The 18,718-nt window shown below is 50.0% G+C and overlaps 1 protein-coding gene across 9 annotated transcripts; it reads left to right on the forward strand.

Moving 5' to 3' along the window:
* The first annotated feature begins 2,558 nt into the window (after window positions 1-2,558).
* On the forward strand, window positions 2,559-18,133 carry LOC138447275 (galectin-9-like). 9 transcript variants are annotated; one of them, XM_069602940.1, is made up of 9 exons: window positions 3,600-3,743; window positions 7,625-8,203; window positions 8,540-8,648; window positions 10,480-10,575; window positions 11,900-12,111; window positions 13,165-13,256; window positions 14,652-14,856; window positions 15,692-15,802; window positions 17,866-18,133. In XM_069602940.1, exons 5-9 carry the CDS (start codon window positions 12,016-12,018, stop codon window positions 17,887-17,889), a joined length of 528 nt encoding a protein of 175 aa, XP_069459041.1. In that variant the 5' UTR covers window positions 3,600-3,743; window positions 7,625-8,203; window positions 8,540-8,648; window positions 10,480-10,575; window positions 11,900-12,015; the 3' UTR covers window positions 17,890-18,133. The 9 variants fall into 9 exon arrangements, with proteins under 9 accessions (XP_069459042.1, XP_069459041.1, XP_069459043.1 ...); XM_069602941.1 differs by lacking the exons at window positions 8,540-8,648; window positions 10,480-10,575; window positions 11,900-12,111 and adding exons at window positions 2,559-2,662; window positions 5,194-6,722 and having other exon boundaries at window positions 2,793-3,743; XM_069602936.1 differs by lacking the exons at window positions 3,600-3,743; window positions 10,480-10,575 and adding an exon at window positions 5,294-6,722 and having other exon boundaries at window positions 11,849-12,111.
* The last annotated feature ends 585 nt before the right edge of the window (window positions 18,134-18,718 follow it).

Consider the following 18,718-nt stretch of genomic DNA (forward strand, 5'->3'; position numbering starts at 1 on the left):
CTTATCACGACTTCAAGACACAGCTCAGCAACAACCATCAGGTAGCTTTGAAAAAAACGAGGATTATTACTCTCAAGCCCTAAGGGCCACATAGCACAGTGGCCAGTGGGAAGGAGGGGGTGAGAGCACAGGTTGGGGCTCCGCTTTTATTGGGGTCCAAATGTAGGGTGGTTACGCAGGAACCATGGGGCAGGAAGCAACATGTGGGGTCACTCAAACAGTTTTCTAGGTTGCCCAGGGTTTCCTAGAAAGGAGAACTTGATGGATGGGGCAAGCGTGGTGGCTTATCTAGAAGCTGTCACACAGCTGACACCACGTTTACAAAAGATGAGTGTCTTTGAAATGGACACTTTAGCAATCAGGAGCTTAATGCCAGTCTCTTAGGGTCAAGCATGTACACTGTGTTTCCCATCACAGCCTCACCGTTTAGCGTCCCACCAACACACAAAAGGCCTTCTTTCTCCTTGTCCTCATCCACACTTGTCAGGTTCTGGCTCTTTGAGAGGGTGAGGTGGCCGACACATTTGGAACAGATCCCATGGTCTACAGTGCAGAGGACAGAGAATCTCAGACAAGTGTCTGGACTTTAAATAACGGAGCTTGAGGGCTGCCTCTCACCCCAAGCCAGGTCCTGGGCAAGGTCTCAGTGACTGCACACACGGTGAGGCCAGGTTGCGGAGGTCAGCTGTGCCAGCCACTGGGTCTTGGAGACACCGCCTTACGGCCTTTATTCATCCAAAAACCCACTGGCCTTTGGGTTTGGCATTAGGCCCTCCCTACAGGGCTGGAGCAGAGGCCCCTGGGCTCTCCTTTTTGGGCTGGTCTCACTGTGACTCACTTCCAAATCACCTGGAGATGTCACAGTGCATGTCCGCTTGACCTCGAGCTGTCCCTGTTTCTCCCTGGGCTCTGAGAGTTTTGGGGTAGTTTCTAAATTTTTAAAAGTTCACTCACTTATTTCATTTTCCTTTGTCTGTGCTTATTCTTTGTTGCTTTGCACTGGCTTTCTCTAGTTTCAGCAAGTGGGGGCTTCTTCAGTGCCATGTATGGTTTCTCATTGCTGAGCCTGGCTTAGGGGTGTGGGATTCAGTATTTACGGCAAGTGGCCTCCAGAACCTGGGCTCAGTAATCGTGGCACCGCATGTGGAGTCTCCCAGGACCAAGGATCAAACCCGCCTTCTCTGCATGGTGAGGTGGATTCTCACGCACTGTGCCACTGCACTTGGCCTGCGGTGTTTTTTAAACAGTACCTTATTGAGGTGCGGTCCATGTAAACACACAGACCCTAGTCTGCTGGATGAGTTTCTATGCCATAAACAGCTGTATGACCACCATTCAAGTCAAGCTCCAGGACATTCCCGGCACCCAGATGACTCCTTCGGGTCCCTCCCATGTGGTGCCCCTCATAAGCCATTGCTTTTCTGACCCGTTTCTGGATTTTCTGTGATCAGAATGCTCCCAGGGTGTGCTCACTTGTGTCTGGCTCTTGTGCTCAACGGTGAGGTTCACTGAAGACCTTGCCTTTATCCTCAGTCCCATTTCCTTGCTGAGGGCTAGTCCATAGCAGGCGATTCCCAGGTGGCTCAGTAGTAAAGCATCTGCCTGCCAATGCAGGAGACCCAGGAGACATGGGTTGGATCTCGGGGTGGGAAGATCCCCTGGAGGAGAGAATGGCAACCTGTACCAATACTCTTGCCTGGATAAATCCACAGGCAGAGGAGCCTGGTCTATAGCCCAAGGGTTTGCAAAGAGCATTCACTGTTCCCTTTCTCCTGTTTTAAACAGTGCTGTTTCCAGTGAGGGGCTGTGACGAGTGAAGCTGTTAAGCACATGTACATCTGTTCTGATCTCTCTTTGGCGAATACCTAGGAGCAGAGGAGCCAGGACATAGGAGAGGTAGAGGGTTAACTTTATTATAATCCACCAAGTTTCCAACGCTGTTGTATTTTGACTCCAACCTGTGGTGAATGAGTTCCAGTTGCTTCCTATTCCAGTCAATGAGGAAAAATTTCCCGTATCCCGGGTTTTGAAGAGGATTGCAAAGAATCTCTCCTTCTTTTCCCCCTTTCTGTTCCAGGTATGTCATCTGCCCCTTAAATCCAGTCATATTCTAGTTGACTCAGGAATCTAGTGGGGATGGAGGGTGGAGGGAGGAGGCAAGTGGGCTCCGTCTATGAGAACATCTCAGAGAAGTCAGCCTTTGCAAATTCTGAGAACCCAGGCAAGAGCCAGAAGGGAGAGAGGTGCAGACCCGTGTGTGGCCCTGGGGCACCTGCTCCCCTGCTCCCCACTTGGTGCCTGTAGGACCCTCAGCTGCTCGTCCAGGCTGCACCCCAGGGCCCCCTCTCGAACAAAGAGCGGGGTCCCGCTTGACATCAGGTAAGCTATGCGTTTCCTCCCTACCCCACTTTGCTACCCAGCTGATCCTAGTCTCTGTTTTAGTCAATCATTTCCTTTAACAAGGTGCTGGAGCCAATATGAGACATTTATTCCACACAGTGACCCACCTCCATGTCATTCAGAAAGTTCTAGAATGTCTAAATCTTCTCCGCTCCCAGTCTAGAGCCCAGAAGGAAGGGAGAGAAGAGAAAAGAAGGGAGAGAGAAATTCTTAGAGAGCAGGGATCAGAAGCTCCTGGGGCATCATTAAACACAATGATAAGGTACCTTCATGATAAGGTTTTCTATTCATATTTATAAAATATTTCTTTCCATCTGATCATATATTGATTTGTTTTTCTTTTCTCTCTCTCTCTCTTTTCTGACTGCACCATGCTGTATGCCTGTTCTTAGTTCCCTGACCAAATATTGAACCCATCCCCCCTGCAGTGGAAACACAGAGTCATCACCACTAAACCACCAGGGAAATCCCTCCATTACTAGGTTTTTATGTGAGAAATAGAATTTTAGAGGGAATATATCCCTTTTTGAAGCCCCAAGAAGGCACATATGGCTCAGGCTATCACTAATGAACTGTATAACTTTTGGAATGACCTTTAAACACTCTGAGCCTCAGTTTCCCTATCTGGAAAATGGGTATAACCAGGCCTTCCCAGCACAACCTCCTACCCCATGCACCAGTAGCACCCAGCTGCCCGGGCCCCACCAAGCAGCTCTGTTTCTCTCTGGACCCTCAAGAGACAGCCACGTTCTCAGGAACAGTGACGTCTAGAAGCTCCCTGCAGTATGAGTGTGGTCAGGATCTCTGAGCCGACATGAACCTCTATGCACTATTGGATCTCAGTGCAGATCACAGGAGGCCAGCAGAGGGGAAAGGGCCCTGGGTGAGGAGCACCCACTTCCACCCTCTCCTCCCCTCCCTGCCTTTCTCCCTGTTTCTAAACCTACATCATCTCCTGGATCCTCCCCCACTGGGTAATAGTCCAGTTGCTTTGGTTTCTATACGTTTTTAAGTTCTCCGGGTGCAGTGGTCTTCCTGGCCAGTGTGTAAAGTGACAGTGCCCACAGAGGCAGTGGAGAGATGGCGCTCGTGGACACACAGTCTCCTTACAGACACGAGGGAGTTCCTGGGCTGGGGGTGGGGTGCGTCCCGGTGGACAGGAAGCAGCTCTGGGGCTCTAAGAAAACAACTCCTGCGGTGAGAGAGGAGGGGAGCAGCAACCTGAAAAGAACACGGAAGGGCAGACCAGCTTCTCCGTGACCATCTCCTGGGTGCTGCTCAGGACTGCAGCGGGTGAGCATCCCCAGGATTCCTGCATCTGACAAACGTTTCCTGAGCTCACGGTGGGTGCCTCCACTGTTCTAAGTAAGAACTGGGAAAATGATGATTGTTTTGCATGAAGGGAGCAGGGCTTCTGGGGTGGGTAACAAGCCAGCATGGCGGCAAGGGACATACTCTAAAGATGGCCTCTCTGTGCCGAACCATTTACTAGCTGGATGACCTCAAGCAAGTTACTGTCCCTCTCTGGGCCTCAGTTTCTGTATCTATATAATGGGGTTAATCCTGGAGTCACTGCCCAGATCTGGGGGAAAGACGAAGTGAGCTTGAATGAAGATTGAGAGAGCTTGAGTTGTGTCTGTCCCACTGCAGGAACTCTGAAAGTGTTTAGGGTTGTTAAGAGACTGGGCGCAGCAGAGAAGGCCTCCTGAGGAGGTGTCAGCTCTCTGAGGGGCAAGAGAGCAAGGCAGGGCAGGTCAAGGGAGTTTGAGAAGGGGCCATCTCAGGTGTTAGGGGGAGCTGGGTGCCAGCAGGGAGCCAGCGTGAGGAATCCCGCCCATGGCAAAGGTCATGAGGAAGGAAGCTGGACAAAACGCAAAGGCGTGATCTGGCTTCAGGTGTTCCCCCTGGGTTTTCCTGAACATCTACCCCCCAAAACCAGAGTCTGCCTGCCTTATTGTACTGTGTTTTCCACTCTTTTGCCTCTAAAAGGAATTAACTTAGGGCTCCAGTTTACAGTCTCTTGCATATAAAAAGAATGTTTCAGCTCTAACCCCACTGATGGCTCTCTAACTTGCCCGACAGGTTCCCCGGGACTTTTTACAACTTGTGAATTGTTTATAGCCCCCCAACAGCGAGAGGCACAAAGCTTAAAGCATCTTAAAGATACAGAGCCTTTTCTAAAGAGCTAAAAATCATATCAACAGTGATGGGTTTCACTGTTGACTCAATGACTGCTGCCAGGCCTCCATATTCTTTTTCTTTTAGGTACCTGAAGGATATTAATCAATGTAATTGGGATATAGAAAAAGGAATATAGTAGTTTTGATGTTAGCAACACTAGACTTTTGAGTTAATTACTTTTCTCTTTGTTAAAAATCACTGTACTTCTTTCATTGTTATGAATTGTTGTATCCTTGCTATGTAAGAATGTAACTTTATTTAGTGCTTTCTGAGAGTGGCACCAGACTTTGGGAAGAACAACACTGTTAGGGCCAATAAGTCTTCTGGTTGACAAACCCTTATCAAAAAAGGGCCGTAAAATGCTAATTGGCCTTCTGGCCAGAAGATGATATAAATCACCTAAGACTTGTATATACACCTAGGTGTGCAGAGAAAAAGCCTGGTCTCGACGAGAGTCAGGGCTGTTGACAATGCATAATTTTATATTATCCATTGATCTCTATGTACAAAAAAAAAGGGGTATAAAAGGCCTTTCTGGACAATAGAGGATGGGCCAGTCACTGGAAAGACTGATTTCCCCCGTGTGGTCTATTCTCCTTCTCTCCTTTTTAGGCTGAATTCCCATCTGGAGCGGGGAGGCTCACCATGTCTACTTACTTGCCCCGGCTTCTAAGATCCGTGAGAGAGGGAGCCCAAGGTGGGGCACCCTCCGATATTCAAACGGGCACCGGTGGCCTACGTAGATGGTGCAAACTTCTTGTCCTGAAGTTTTATTGGTTTTCCACGTAAACCAAGTTATTCAGTCTCTTTTTTTCCACTAAATTTTCCTACTATACTATTATTTCCTAATCTTATATTTTTAAATAAATAAGATTTCCTCACCATGCCATCTCCCCTTTGCATTTCCCTGGATCCACTGGGGCTGGACCCCGGCAGGTGCTCCTGAACTGTGGGCTGCAGAGGGCTTCCTTCTGCACCTTTTGACTTCCAGTGTGGAGGCCCCATCACAGGATGCCTTGTTTAAACCAGGGGTCCCCCACCTTCAGGTCACGTACTAGTGTTGGTCCAAGGCTTCTTGGGATCCAAAATCACTGCAGGTGGTGACTGCAGCTATGAAGTTAAAAGATGCTTGCTCCTTGGAAGGAAAGCTATGAAAAACCCAGACAGCATTTTAAAAAGCAGAGACATCACTTTGCCAACAAATACTCATAGTCAAAGCTATGGTCTTTCCAATAGCTATGTACAGATGTGAATGTTGGCCCATAAAGAAGGTTGACACCGGAGAACGGATGCTTTTGAATTGTGGTGCTGGAGCAGACTCTTTGACAGTCCCTTGAACAGCAAGGAGATCAAACCAATCAAACCTAAAGGAAATCGACCTGGAATATGCATTGGAAGAACTTGTGCTGAGGCTGAAGCTCCAGTACTTTGGCCACTTGATGTGAAGAGCCCATTCATTGGAAAAGGCCCTGATGCTGGGAAAGATTGGAGGCAGGAGGAGAAAGGGACAACAGAGGATGTGATGGTTAGATAGCATCACTGGCTCAATGGACATGAATTTGAGCAAGCTCCAGGAGATAGTGTAGTACAGAGGAGCCTGGCACGCTGCAGTCCATGGAGTTGCAAAGAGTCAGACACGACTTGACGAGTGAATGGCAGCTTCCAAGTAGTCTGATGATGCCAAAGTGTCTTTGCTGGAACTCTAGCTGTCTCTGTGTCTCCCTGGGCTCTGAGAATTAAAAAAAAAAAAAAACAAAACAGTATTTATTGAGTTATGGTTCAAGTAAACACATGGACTCTAGTCTGTTGGATGAGTTTTTATGTCGTAAACAGCTGTGTGACCATCATCCGGGTCAAGCTCCAGGACATTCCCAGCGCCCAGATGATTCCTCCGGGTTCCTCCCAGTTGGGGCCGCCATGGGCCATCGCTTTTCTGACTGTTGTTGGATTATATCTAATAAAGACTCCCAGCCTGTGCTCACTCGTGCCTGGCTCCTGTGCGCAGCTGTGAGTGTCTCTGATGATCGTGCCTATATCTTTGGCCCCTTTTTATTGCCAAGGCCTAGTCCATTGTGGTCACATCATCACTCATTTTTCCTTTCTGTTGCTCGTGGACAGCGTGATTCCAGTGTGGGGCTACGGTGAGTGAGGCTGTCATGCGTGCATGCATATGTTTTCATCTCTCTTGGGTAAATATCTAGAAGCAGAAGAGCCTGGACACAGTAGAGGCAGAAGACCCACGAACAAGTCTCCAACCCGCTTGCATTTTACACTCCAACCTGTACTGAATGAGAATTCAGTGATCTTTATCCCAGTAGATGAGGTGATGGTCCCCGTGTTCCTGGTGTCAAACAGGATTGCAAAGCATTTCCCCTTCTTTTCCTCCTTTCTGCTTCAACTGTGCCATCTGCCCCTTAAATCCAGTCACATTGTGGTTGATCTAGGAATGTAGTGGGGACGGAGGGTGGACGGAGGGTGGACAGAGGAGGCATGTGTGCTCAATCTATGGGAACATCTCAAATAAGTCAGTCTTTGCAAATTCTGGGGCACCGAGGCAAGCCCAAGAACAGAGAGAGGTGCAGACAGGTTCTCAGCCCCAGGGCACCGGCTCCACACTCAGTACCTATAGGCCCCTCAGCTGCTTGTCCTGGCTGGACATGGGTCCCGTCTCTAGCACATGGTGGGGCCTACTTAATCTCCGCTAAGTCTGTTGTTGCTGTGTGTTTCCTCCCAAACCCCTTTCCGACAAAAGCTGATCCTGAGTCTGTTTCAGTCAAACATTTCCATTAACAAGGTACTGGAACCAATTAAAGAGAGTTTTCAATATATTGCCTCCAACTCAATGTCACTTGGAATATTCTATTATGTCTGAGATGTCTCTGATCCCCATTCTAAAGCCCTGAATCAAGAGAGAAGAGAGAGAAATTCACAGAGAGGAGGGGTCAGAAGTTCCCGGGGCATCATTATGCACAAAGATAAGGGAACCTCCACCACCGGGTTTTCTATTTGCAAAATATTTCTTTTTATATGATTGTGCTTTTAGGTGAGGAGTAGAATTTTAAAGGGGAGGAATACCTTCTGAAGAAGTGGAGTAGCCTTATATGGCTCAAGCTGCTGCTAGTGAGCTGTGTGACCTTGGATATGACCTGTAGATTCTCTGAGCCTTAGTTTCCCGGTCTGCAAAATGGGTATAACTAGGCCTTCCTGCAGCACTGCCACCCCATGTCCAGGCAGCGCCCCATCACACACACTGTTATCTGGACATGACGCTCAGGGGCAGCATCTTCCAGAAGCTGTGCATGTGGTGAGAATGTCTGAGCCTACGTGAACTATTCTGACTTGGGGTGGAGGGGAGGAGGAGAGCAGAGGGGAGAAGGCCCTGGGAGAGGAGCACCCACTTCTGTCCTCCGTCTTCCTCCCTACCTTTCTCCTTCCTCTAAACTGACTTTCTCCTCCTCCTGGCTCCTCCCCACTGAATAACAGTTAAATTGCATTGAATTCTGTATCTTGGTGAGTCATTCCTGTTGCAGAAGTCTACCTGGACAGCATGCAAAGCGAGAGTGGTCACGAAGGCGATGAAGAACTGGCCTTCAGGGACACCCAGCCTCCCTACATAAACCTTGTGAGTTCCAGGGCTGGGGGAGGCCTCGGCCAGGGGGACGCAGCTCTGGGGCTCTGAGGAAACAGCTCCTGCTGGGGTGACAGGAGGCCGGGGGAGGCCTCGTTCCAAAGAGAACAGACGAAGGGCAGACACCAGCCAGGGCGGCCCTGCCCCCACTTCTGCCTGTGCCCATCTCCTCAGTGCCGCTCAAGGCCAGGGGGCACCAGGATTTGTGCGTGGGACAAATGTTTCCTGAGCTTCCTCCTGATCTCTCTCCTGTTCTGGGTGCTCAGTGGGGGAAGAAGAGTCTAAGTAATAAATAGAAAAGTGAATTTCCATTTTTATTTTAACATGAAGGAGGATAAACATCTTCTGGGCAGGATAACTATGGAACATGGCACTTCAGGACACTTACTTGGATGATGATCTCCCTGGGTTCAGCCATTTACTAGCTGGATGACCTCAGGCAAGTCACTTTACCTCCCTGGGCCTCAGTTTCTGCTTGGATCTAATGGGAATAATCAAGTCACCACCCAGAGCTCGGCTAAGGATCAAGCAAGGTAGCAAGTTGAGAGAGTTTGAAAGGTGTCTGGCCCACTGTGGGGGGCTCTGAAAGTGTTTAGAATTTTTAGGAGTCTGGGCGCAGGAGGAAAGACCTCCTGAAGAGATATCTGGCATCTGAGGGTTAAGAGAGCTAGCCAGGGCAGGTCAAGGGTGTCTGAGAAAGACTGTCCCAGGAGCGGGGAGCAGGCTGCCCCAGCACTGTGAGGTGCAAAGGGCTTTCTTCTGGGCACTTTTACCCCCCGTGTGGAGGTCTTGTCATAGGCAGCCTTGTTTAATCCTGCGGTCCCCACCTCCAGGCATGGACTGGTGTTTGTGCATGGCCTGGTAGGCAGTGGGCTGCATGGCAGGAGGTGAGCAGCTCATGAGCTAGTGACGCTCCGTCTGTATTTATAGCCACTCCCCATTGCTCACATCTTCCCAGCCTTGTAAAAATTGTCTCCCGTGAAACTAGTCCCTGGGGCCAGAAAGACTGGGACAGCTGGTTTAAACCCTTATCATTTCCACAACATATATGTATTACTAAGGCTCACAGAGATGCAGGCCACTTGTAAGGTTCCTAGGTGATAAGAGCTGAGGAGGGAGGTGTCTTGATTTCCCCCATCCTGGGGGAAGGGGTTGTCCACAGAGAGTACCCTGGGGGAGGAGGAGGCAGGCAGGCGGCAGCCTGGGTCCCAGGACTTTCTTAGTTCACGGCATCCTGGCCTGGCCCTGCAGTATGAGCCTCTCCTGGGCTCAGCTTCCTGAGAGGCTGTGCAGGTGGGCTGACAGAGCCGTTCATGGGGAGCGGTGCATGGGGCATCAGGTGCTGGGGAGCTGCTTGGTCCCCACTCAAGCCCACCTCCCCCGGAGCCCTGGCGTGGCCTGTGTGCTCTGTGCAATGACCAGTGCCCTTCAGCCCGTCTAGTGAGGGCTCCCGGTGGGGCTGGAGGAAGCTGGGCTGCCTGGTGGGTGCCTCCACAGTGGTCTGAGTCAGGATGTGTCACTTGGGTCTTGTTCTCCATCAGATGGGGGACCCGGAGACGCTTCCAGTTTCAACCAGTTTATTACTCTGATGACATGTTTTTACTCTCTAATCCTTGGAATCAAAAGCACAACTATAGACAGGTCACGAGACTTGGTGACATCAGAGCTGCCAGCACAGGGAGTTGGGAGGCCAGCGTAATCTGTGAGGCTATAAATCCAACATAAAAACCCATCTTGCTGGGTCATAGGAAGCAAAGGCCTGTGCTGGTCTTTCCTGCTAAGATCACACACACACACGCACGCACAGAGGGGTCTTCGGCCACACCAGGCTTAAAGCATATGAATGTATTTCCTTACAGTTCTGAGGATGGAAATCTAAAATCCAATGTCAGCAAAGTTTTTCCTTCTGGAGCCTCAGGGGAGAATGTGTCCTTGTTTTTTCCAACTTCCAGAGGCTGCCCCCCTGCCTTGGCTTGTGGCCCCTTCCTCCTCCTGTGATTTTTTTTTTTTTTTTTTTACTGTATCAGGTCTCAACAGTGGCAAAAGGCATTTTCACTGTGGCCCGTGGGCTCTCTAGCTGTGGCCCACATGGGATCTTAGTTCCGCAACCAGGGATCTAACCCTCAATCGCGGCATTGGAGGCAGATACTTAACCGCTGCTGGACCCCCAGGGAACTCTCCACTTGCCTCCTTCTCTAAAGCCGCAGCTTCTTGCTTCTGCTGTCACGTCTCCTACAGCTGACTCTCCTCCTCTGCCTCCCTCTTTGCAGACCCTGTGACGATTGGGCCCATACAGATATTCCAGATAACCCCCATCCCCACAATCTCAAGATTCTTAATCATACCTGCAGAGTCCCTTTTGCTGGGTAAAGTAAGATATTCACAACTTCTAGGAATTATAATGTTGACATTTTTGGTGGGCAACTGGAGAGGGTGTAAATACTCAGTCTACCATAACCTTCTTGGAGTCAATAAATATTAGTGGTTTCTTTGAATCTTTCCAGAATAGTTTTCTTTATAATAAGTAAATATATGTATATAGCCACTCCTACCCATTTAAAAAATAATACAGAGGGCAATATTACTTATCAGTTCTCAAAGTAGTCCCTTCTTCCTCTCTTCTTGTGAAGTCTCCCTAGATCTGTTGTGTGGAAATACCATAATTAATTTCACCATTTTCTTCCTGGCGGACTTCTGGATTCATTTCTAATTCTTTGCTATTAGAACGCAGTAATGAGTAATCTTGTCTTCGGGTTATACTCAATTTGAAATCATCTTGTGTTTCAGAATGTGAGGGCACCATTTAAGACATTAAAATCTCATGAAGTTTTTTTGGGGGGAATCATTCCGAAAGATTAATCTGTACTGCCCGCCCCCATGATCCACACAGGGCTTCCACCATCCTGCCTTCCTTCTGTGCCCTGAGGACCCGTCCTATCACTCTATACTTAGTGTGAATATGCTTGAGGGAGGAGACCATGCTGCCAGGTGGATACATTTTCAGCCTTGTCTCTCCTGATGGTGAGAAAGGCTCTTAGGGGGATTTCAAACTCCAACAAATGAGGCGATTCTTCATTAGGGAAGAGCACCATTCTAGTCAGCCTGTGGTAGGCTGATTCTACTTCTCCAAAATCACTGACACGGATTTTGACAGAAAGAACTCAGAGATGCAGAGACGTTGTTATTTGCTTAATGTCACCAAAGTTTTTAATGGCAGAATTCAGAACAGAACTGCGGGCCACAAAAGACACCTCTACCCAAGGTCCAGGAGTACAGTCTGAATGGGGTTCTGGCATCAACGGGTATCTCCCAGGGCCAGCTGTGCACACTGGGCTCGGAGGGGCTTCCCTGGATCCTGGGTGATCCTACAACTGAAGGACATGGACTAGGACTGAATTGACCTGGTGCACATTTTTTTTTGTTTGGCCTGCAGACAGTGTTTTAACTCATTGCCAAAGAGAAAGTACAATACAGAGATATAAGTATCATAATCCACACATACCAGTCACTCAGTTTCAACTCATGGACTATCTGCTTTATTTCTGCCCAGCTCAACTTTCCTTTCCACCCCAGGATTGCTTTGAAGAAAATTTAGATATATCAATCCAATGCAAATATTTCATTATATGTCTCTTATAGCAAAGGAAATCTACTACAATCCTTTTCAGAGCATTTCGCCCCCCAAATTAGAAAGTTTTACAGAAGGAAAAGCTCAGATTTCAGTCTCCTCCTGAAGACTTGGAAGCTCTGACAGCACCGGGCCTGGAAGGTGATCGGGTCACAGCCGAGTGGACGCTGCTCTTTAGATGAGGGGGATGGTGCCTCCTTTGCTGCAGTCTCCACCACTCCCGACTGCCCCCTACCTGGCCAGCTCAACTATGCAAATCACCTGCCTGGCTCCTGTAAGCATTTAATCTTTGTAAAATATTACTTAGAGGCGAAGGTAGAAAATACTTCAACAGTGTGAAAATGGAAAATTGACTTGGAGACAGAGCTGAGTTGAAGGCAGTTTGTACAACCATGTTAGATAAAAAGCATTCTGGAAGGAAGTGCCAGTCTCTCCCCACAGATATTTTCTCATTAATCATCAAAGTCACCCAGAAGCTGGGACTTGTTCTCATTTCATGGATGAAGAAATTGAGGCAAAGAGAAGTTTAATAAGCTTCCCAAGGCCACTCAGGTAATGAACAGCAGAATCAGGATTCCAACCTGAAGGATGCCTGGCTCTAAAACGAAGCATCTTCACCATAAGCCTGGGTGCTTAAAGAGGCTCAGGAAAGAGAACATGACAAAGTGATGGGGAACAGGTGTGTGGAGACGCCAGTGAGGACTTGGGAGGCTTCCCGGGGCCTGGAGGAAGGATGGGAGCCCAGGAGCAGGAGCAGAAAGGGGGCTGCCCCTGGCTGCAGAGAGCACCCGGGAAGAGGCACTTTCTGAGGCTGTGGGGGGACAAAGGTCAAGGTCAACATTGTTCTCTGGGTGGGGTGGGCAGGACGGGGAGGATGACCTACCTCTTCTTGGCCTGCTCAGCTGAGCAGAAGGTGTATCCTCGAGGACAGGTGGGTGGGTCTCTCCGGTCCATGGTGGACCCCTAGTCCCCAGCCAGGACTTGGGTCTTTACTAGCAGCTTGGCTTGGGGTCCAGCCACCCCCCTCTCTCCCCTGGTTCCTTCCCATCTCAGGGCTGTGGACTCGCTGCTTCCTCCTTTGCCAGCTGCCAATCTGAGCTTGTCACATCCTCTCAGAGCCTGAGGGGCTCCTTCTCCCAACCTCAGAATATCTGTGTCACTTCCTCGCTCCAGGACTGGAAGGTCCGTGGAGCTGAGGCTCCTTCTGTCCTGTTCGTGGCTGCACTGGGTCCCTAGGTTGCTGCCCCACACCCAGGCCAGCCCCGGCCAGGGCTGAAGAGGATGGACAGAAGGAGGAGGCCAACTGACCACTGTCTCCTCTCCACAGCCTGTTCCCTTCACTGGGAGGATCGAAGGGGGTCTCCAGGATGGACACAAGGTCACCGTCATGGGGCGTGTTCTTTCCACAGACGAAAACAGGTACGGGGGATTGTTGTCTCTCTCGGCCTCAGCCCTGAGTGAACCAGGGTGCTGTCAGCTCAGATGGTCCACACAGCTTCCTCTAAGCTGCCCATACCCAGTTCAGGGGATGGCAAGGGCCCGGCCTGCCAACAATGCTCAGGCCCCCTACCACCTACCTGTAGCATCCGGGGCACCATTAACCAGACTCTGCAGAGACAGGGGGAATGGAGGCTCATGGTCTAGGGAGGGAAGCAGGCCAGCCCAGAGGTGGAGTTCTGGGACTGAACTTCGAATACAATGACCCAGAGCTCGAGCCATGAGGCCAAAGAAACCACAGTAAACAAGCACACAGAGCACTCTGCTGGTAGAATGTCCACTGAGGGCCACCCGTGGGTGTGGGGCAGTGCCTGGTTCTGTGGTGATGGCATGGGAGCCAGACGTGCCGTCTGACTGCTGCGTGTTAGCTGGGAGCCTGAGTGACCCCAAGAAGCAGACTGGGAACCACACGGGGACTGAGTTCAGGCAAGGTGTTGGGAGAGAGATGCTCATTGGATAATTCAGGCTGGACCTTGGTTGGGGGACAGGCATGAGCTCCATCTGGGAAAGAGCAGAACAAGGACTTGCTGCATCCCTTTGGTGAGCTAGGCCCCTTGGAAGCTCCTTTCGTCTTCCCTCCTCACCTGATAGTTTCAGCTATAGCCAAAAGAGGTGGAGATGGTGAGGGGCTTCCTCTGAGGTGAGATGGGAACAAGAGATACTTATTTAGGGGTGCCCTTGGGCTGTTTCAGTTGTCATCCCTGAAGGAAGGCAGTCACCCCTTTGGTGCATGGGGCAGATTGAGGATAGCATGGTCCTGGGGCATTGCAGACGACAAACAGGGCAGATCTGGGGTCAGGGTCCAGGCCTGCTGACCTCACTCAGGTCAGGTGGACACACGACACCCTCTGAAGAGGGAGACACCCACACTCTGAGGTCCCCATGCCCAGAGACCTAGGGCTTTTTCTGTGTCTCCCCTTTAGACACCATCTCTGTAGGTGTCCCATCAATACACTTGTTCTTTCCATTTGTCCTCTTTCCCAACTGAGCAGACACAGGCTGACCTCCAGGGAGCCACCACTTGGCCCCAAAGACTCTCACTTCTAGGCACATTCCTCTACTTCCATCTTGGATACAAATTTCTTTACCCATTTCCTCCTTACTTTTAGAAAACCACAGGGTAAGGGCAAAATGTGGTAACTGCACAAAACACACTGCAAATTCGGTGAACCAAAGGGATGGGACGAGACTAGGGATGGGTACCAACCAGCCACGCAGGTTGTATGCAGGCTCCCAGACGATGTCAGTCAGAGTGAGCACCTCCTCTTCCCACCCTTGGCAGTAAGCCAGGACACTGTCTGATGTTCCTTGACCTAGGTTTTCAGTGAACTTTCAGACGGGCATCAGTGACACGAACAACATTGCCTTCCACTTCAACCCTCGGTTTGATGGAGGCGGATATGTGGTCTGCAACACGAGGCAGCAAGGAAACTGGGGGTCGGAGGCGAAGAAGATGCAGATGCCCTTCCAGAAGGGGAGTGAATTTGAGATCTGCTTCGATGTAGACAGGTCCTCGTTCAAGGTGAGTGGGAACTCTCCTCTCTTCAGCTGTCTGTTCCGCCCCCACATAAGGTGCTGCGAGCAGCCTTTTAATAGTCACGTGAGCAACACTTTGTACAGAGAAGAGGACTATTTCCTGTAAGGCCGCAGTCTCCTTACACACGTTCACCTCCTTACACACCTTCACCTGTTGCTTCTTTTACTCTGGAAGTAAGCACTGGAGAAGTCACCGTGATGATTATGGCCTCCTGGGCCCTTCAGTCCAAGTTATTTCCATTTCTCTGTCGTAGCCCTTCTTCCACTCCAGGTCCCTGGGGATATTTGTTTTCCTGTTACCTTGTTGCTGCATTTATCCAGAGGTTATTAAAGACTTAGTTCCGCCTGGCACTGCACATTGGTTTTGCAAGCAGAGCGGTGTCTCTGGGCTTGGGGAGATGGGAGGGGAGCTGAGTACATCTGTGTCTTTTTTCTCTGTGTGAACATGAATGTCCCCACCCCCTCATCACACAACCTGAGATCACTTCTTCTCTGCTCCCCATGGACATTTGCATGTATATTTCAATAACACCACAGGAGAGCTGAGACTAGAAAGACAGACCCACTGTGATAAACACACACCAGAAGAACGAAGAAGCCAAGGACTAGAGTCAGGTGGAAGTTGCCCTTCGATGCACTTAGGGTCCCGAGCATGTTCCTGCAACTGGCACAGCTCTGCAGGCTGTTGCCCTGACCTACAGGAGATTGATGCAGGTCAACTAGATGCAGGCCTGAATGACTGGAAGCAGGGGTGCCAGCGGCACGGGTGTGCTCCCACCTGGTCCTGGACCCCCTCCTGCCATGTGTGCTCACATCAACAGGTGACGGTGAACGGGAGCATCTTCCTGGATTATGTACACCGTGTGCCCTTCGACAAAGTCAACGCCATCTCCATCTGCGGCTGCGTGCATGTGTCCTACATCAGCTTCCAGGTCAGACTCCACCCAGCACTCGTCCCCAGGGGCTTGGTGTGGGGCCCCGTCCCCTTGGGGGTCCTGCTGTTTGAACCCAATGTGCCAGCCAGTCTCGTCTCCAGGTGGTTCTGGGTTCACACCTCTGGCTGCCCCAGTCTGTCCTTCTGTCGCTGTCTCTGTCTGGGGCACCCGCTCAGGATCCTGGACTAGTAGGCTTCTTGTCTCTGTTACTCTCTGTCATCCCCCTGGTGAGAAGGCCCTGGGCTTCTTGAAAGAACTTGGAATCAAACTGAATCCAGCTCAGATCCCCGGCTCTGCCATTTTCATCGGCTGGGGAATCTTAGACAAGCGACTTCACCTCTCCCAGCCTTAGTCTCTTCACCTGTGGAGTTAGCATGACCAGCCACCCCACAGACCATTGTGTGAGTTCAATGAGACCATACACATCAAAGGGCACAGTATATCCTTTCCAAGGCCATTCCTGGGCTTATTTGACCTTCTCGTGTATTATAATTTTTGAATGTGTTCTGCTAAGTCACTTCAGTCGTGTCCGACTCTGTGCGACACCATAGACGGTAGCCTATCAGGCTCCCCCGTCCTTGGGATTCTCCAGGCAAGAATAACTGGAGTGGGTTGCCATTTCCTTCTCCAATGCATGAAAGTGAAAAGTGAAAGTGAAGTCGGTCAGTTGTGTCCGACTCCTAGCGACCCCATGAACTACAGCCCACCAGGCTCCATCGTCCAGGGGATTCTCCAGGCAAGAGTACTGGAGTGGGGTGCCATTTGAGTGTGTTAGCAACATCTAAAAGGTCAGGACCAATTTTGCAAAATGAAAAGGTTCTGGAGTTGGATGGTGGTGACTTTTGCACAACCACAGGAGTGGACACTGGACTGTAGGCACACTCGTGTGTGTACCTGGTGGCTCCATCATGCCGGACTCTTCGCAACCCCATCGACTGGAGCCTGCCAGGCTCCTCTCTCCATGGAGCTTCTCCAGGCAAAAATACTGGAGTGGGTTGCCAGGCCCTCCACCAGGGGATCTTCCCAACCCGGGGATCAAACCCAGGTCTCCCACATTGCAGGTGGCTTCTTTACAGTCTGAGTTAGTACACTGAAGATGGTCAATTTTACGTGATGTGCACTTCACCACTGTTTAGCAAAAGAGGTCAGGTAGATTTCTTCTTCCTCCTGAAGATGGAGAGGTCCCAGGAGACTGATTACCTCAAGGATGCTGACTAGAAAATTCCAGACTGGCTGATTAAGACTACATTCCTGGGGAAGGTCAAAGCTACAGTCAGGTCAGGTGTTACACCTAGGATTGGTGTCAGGGGCTTCAACAAAAGTGAGGCCATTTTGAACTTGTGGTTTTCTCTTTAACTTTGCCCCACTTTGTAGCAAAGTCTCAGCCTAACTAAGAGATATAATCAGAATGTAAGGCATGAGCATCACTCTCAGTACCGATGTAGAGTCCCCACAGCTTTGTTCACCCTTGGTGTGGTCTCCATGGCCATGACCGTTTGCTTAATCCCTCTGACATGTGTCACCCAGCAGGACCCTGTGGGGGCATCCTGGGACAGCCCTCTGACCCATGAGGGTTATAAACCTTCAGCCTCCTAGGCCTTCCCCAAGTTCCAAGGATAAAATTGAAGTGAGCAAATGCAGAAGCAAAGGGTAACAGTCAAGCAAAACAAAGTGATAATAGGTTAACCATTAATCAGCATCAAGGACCTTTAGTTCCTCCTCAAGAGCTATAGGGAGAAGGCAACCGCACCCCACTCCAGTACTCTTGCCTGGAAAATCCCATGGACAGAGGAGCCTGGTGGGCTGCAGTCCATGGGGTCGCTAGGAGTCGGACACGACTGAGAGACTTCACTTTCACTTTTCACTTTCTTGCACTGGGGAAGGAAATGGCAACCCACTCCAATGTTCTTGCCTGGAGAATCCCAGGGACGGGGGAGCCTGGTGGGCTGCTGTCTATGGGGTCACACAGAGTCGGACACTACTGAAGTGACTTAGCAGCAGCAACAGAAGCAAGAGCTATCGACAGTATTCTGAACCAAATTCTTGATGCTGTTTTACAGATATGTAATCCGCTACCATGTTGAAGATGTTCACTGTATATTGCTTACACGGTCATAGAACCCAGAAGCTTGATGATATGTCTCCCGATTACGTCACCACCAACCAATCAGAAGACATCCTTGAGCTGATCACACACCCCTCACCCTCACCCTTACCCTGTGTTTAAGACCATTTCCCTGAAAGTCATCGTGGAATTTGTTGGTTTTTAAGCTGCCTGGGCTCCTTGCCTGGAACCTGCAATAAATGCTGCGCTTTCCTTCATCATAACGCTGTGTCAGTAGGTTGGTTTTACTGTGCGTGGATGAGTCGTACTGAGTGGAAGTAAACCTAATAGTGATGGATGGACTGGAAATTCTGATGATACATTCAGCTGAAAGATTCCTTTCTTTAGCAATGTATGGGGGGTTACAGAGTGGGGCTTTATCTTTCCTAGTCAGTGGCAGAGAAAAAGAAAGGAAAAGAAGGAGAAAGGGTGTCATGTTTAGTTAAAGTGTGAAGACTTGATCCGTTCTCTCGAGCCCAGGCAGCCAACCTGAACGTCATCTACTGCGCTTCATCCTAACTTTGATTCTGGTCTCCATCACTTGGACAGGACCAGGTGCCATGCGGGGTCTTCTTCAGTCCTGAGACATATATCCAGGATTCAAGAGCTTGACTGTCATCCATGCAGTTGGGATGATCTGGTACCGTCCCTCTCAAGGAGATTAAAGGGAAGTTTTTGCTCTTAGTGATTCCAAATCAGAAGGTAGAAGATAACTGGGAGTGAGTTTGGTGAGTTGTAGTCAGACTAAGTGCCCTCCAAGCCTCAGCTCACCCAGTGCTCACGACAGTCATATCAAAGGAGGCCCTTGA

The sequence above is a fragment of the Ovis canadensis genome, chromosome 11, assembly GCF_042477335.2.
Source record: "Ovis canadensis isolate MfBH-ARS-UI-01 breed Bighorn chromosome 11, ARS-UI_OviCan_v2, whole genome shotgun sequence".
Lineage (NCBI taxonomy): Eukaryota > Metazoa > Chordata > Mammalia > Artiodactyla > Bovidae > Ovis > Ovis canadensis.

Coding starts and splice junctions, on each gene's coding strand:
- LOC138447275 (XM_069602940.1), top strand. CDS start 12,016: ATGAGGGGGATGGTGCCTCCTTTGCTGCAGTCTCCACCACTCCCGACT. Junction 12,112..13,164: donor AAATCACCTGCCTGGCTCCT/GTAAGCATTTAA, acceptor TCCTCTCCACAG/CCTGTTCCCTTCACTGGGAG. Junction 15,803..17,865: donor TGTCCTACATCAGCTTCCAG/GTCAGACTCCAC, acceptor GCTGTTTTACAG/ATATGTAATCCGCTACCATG.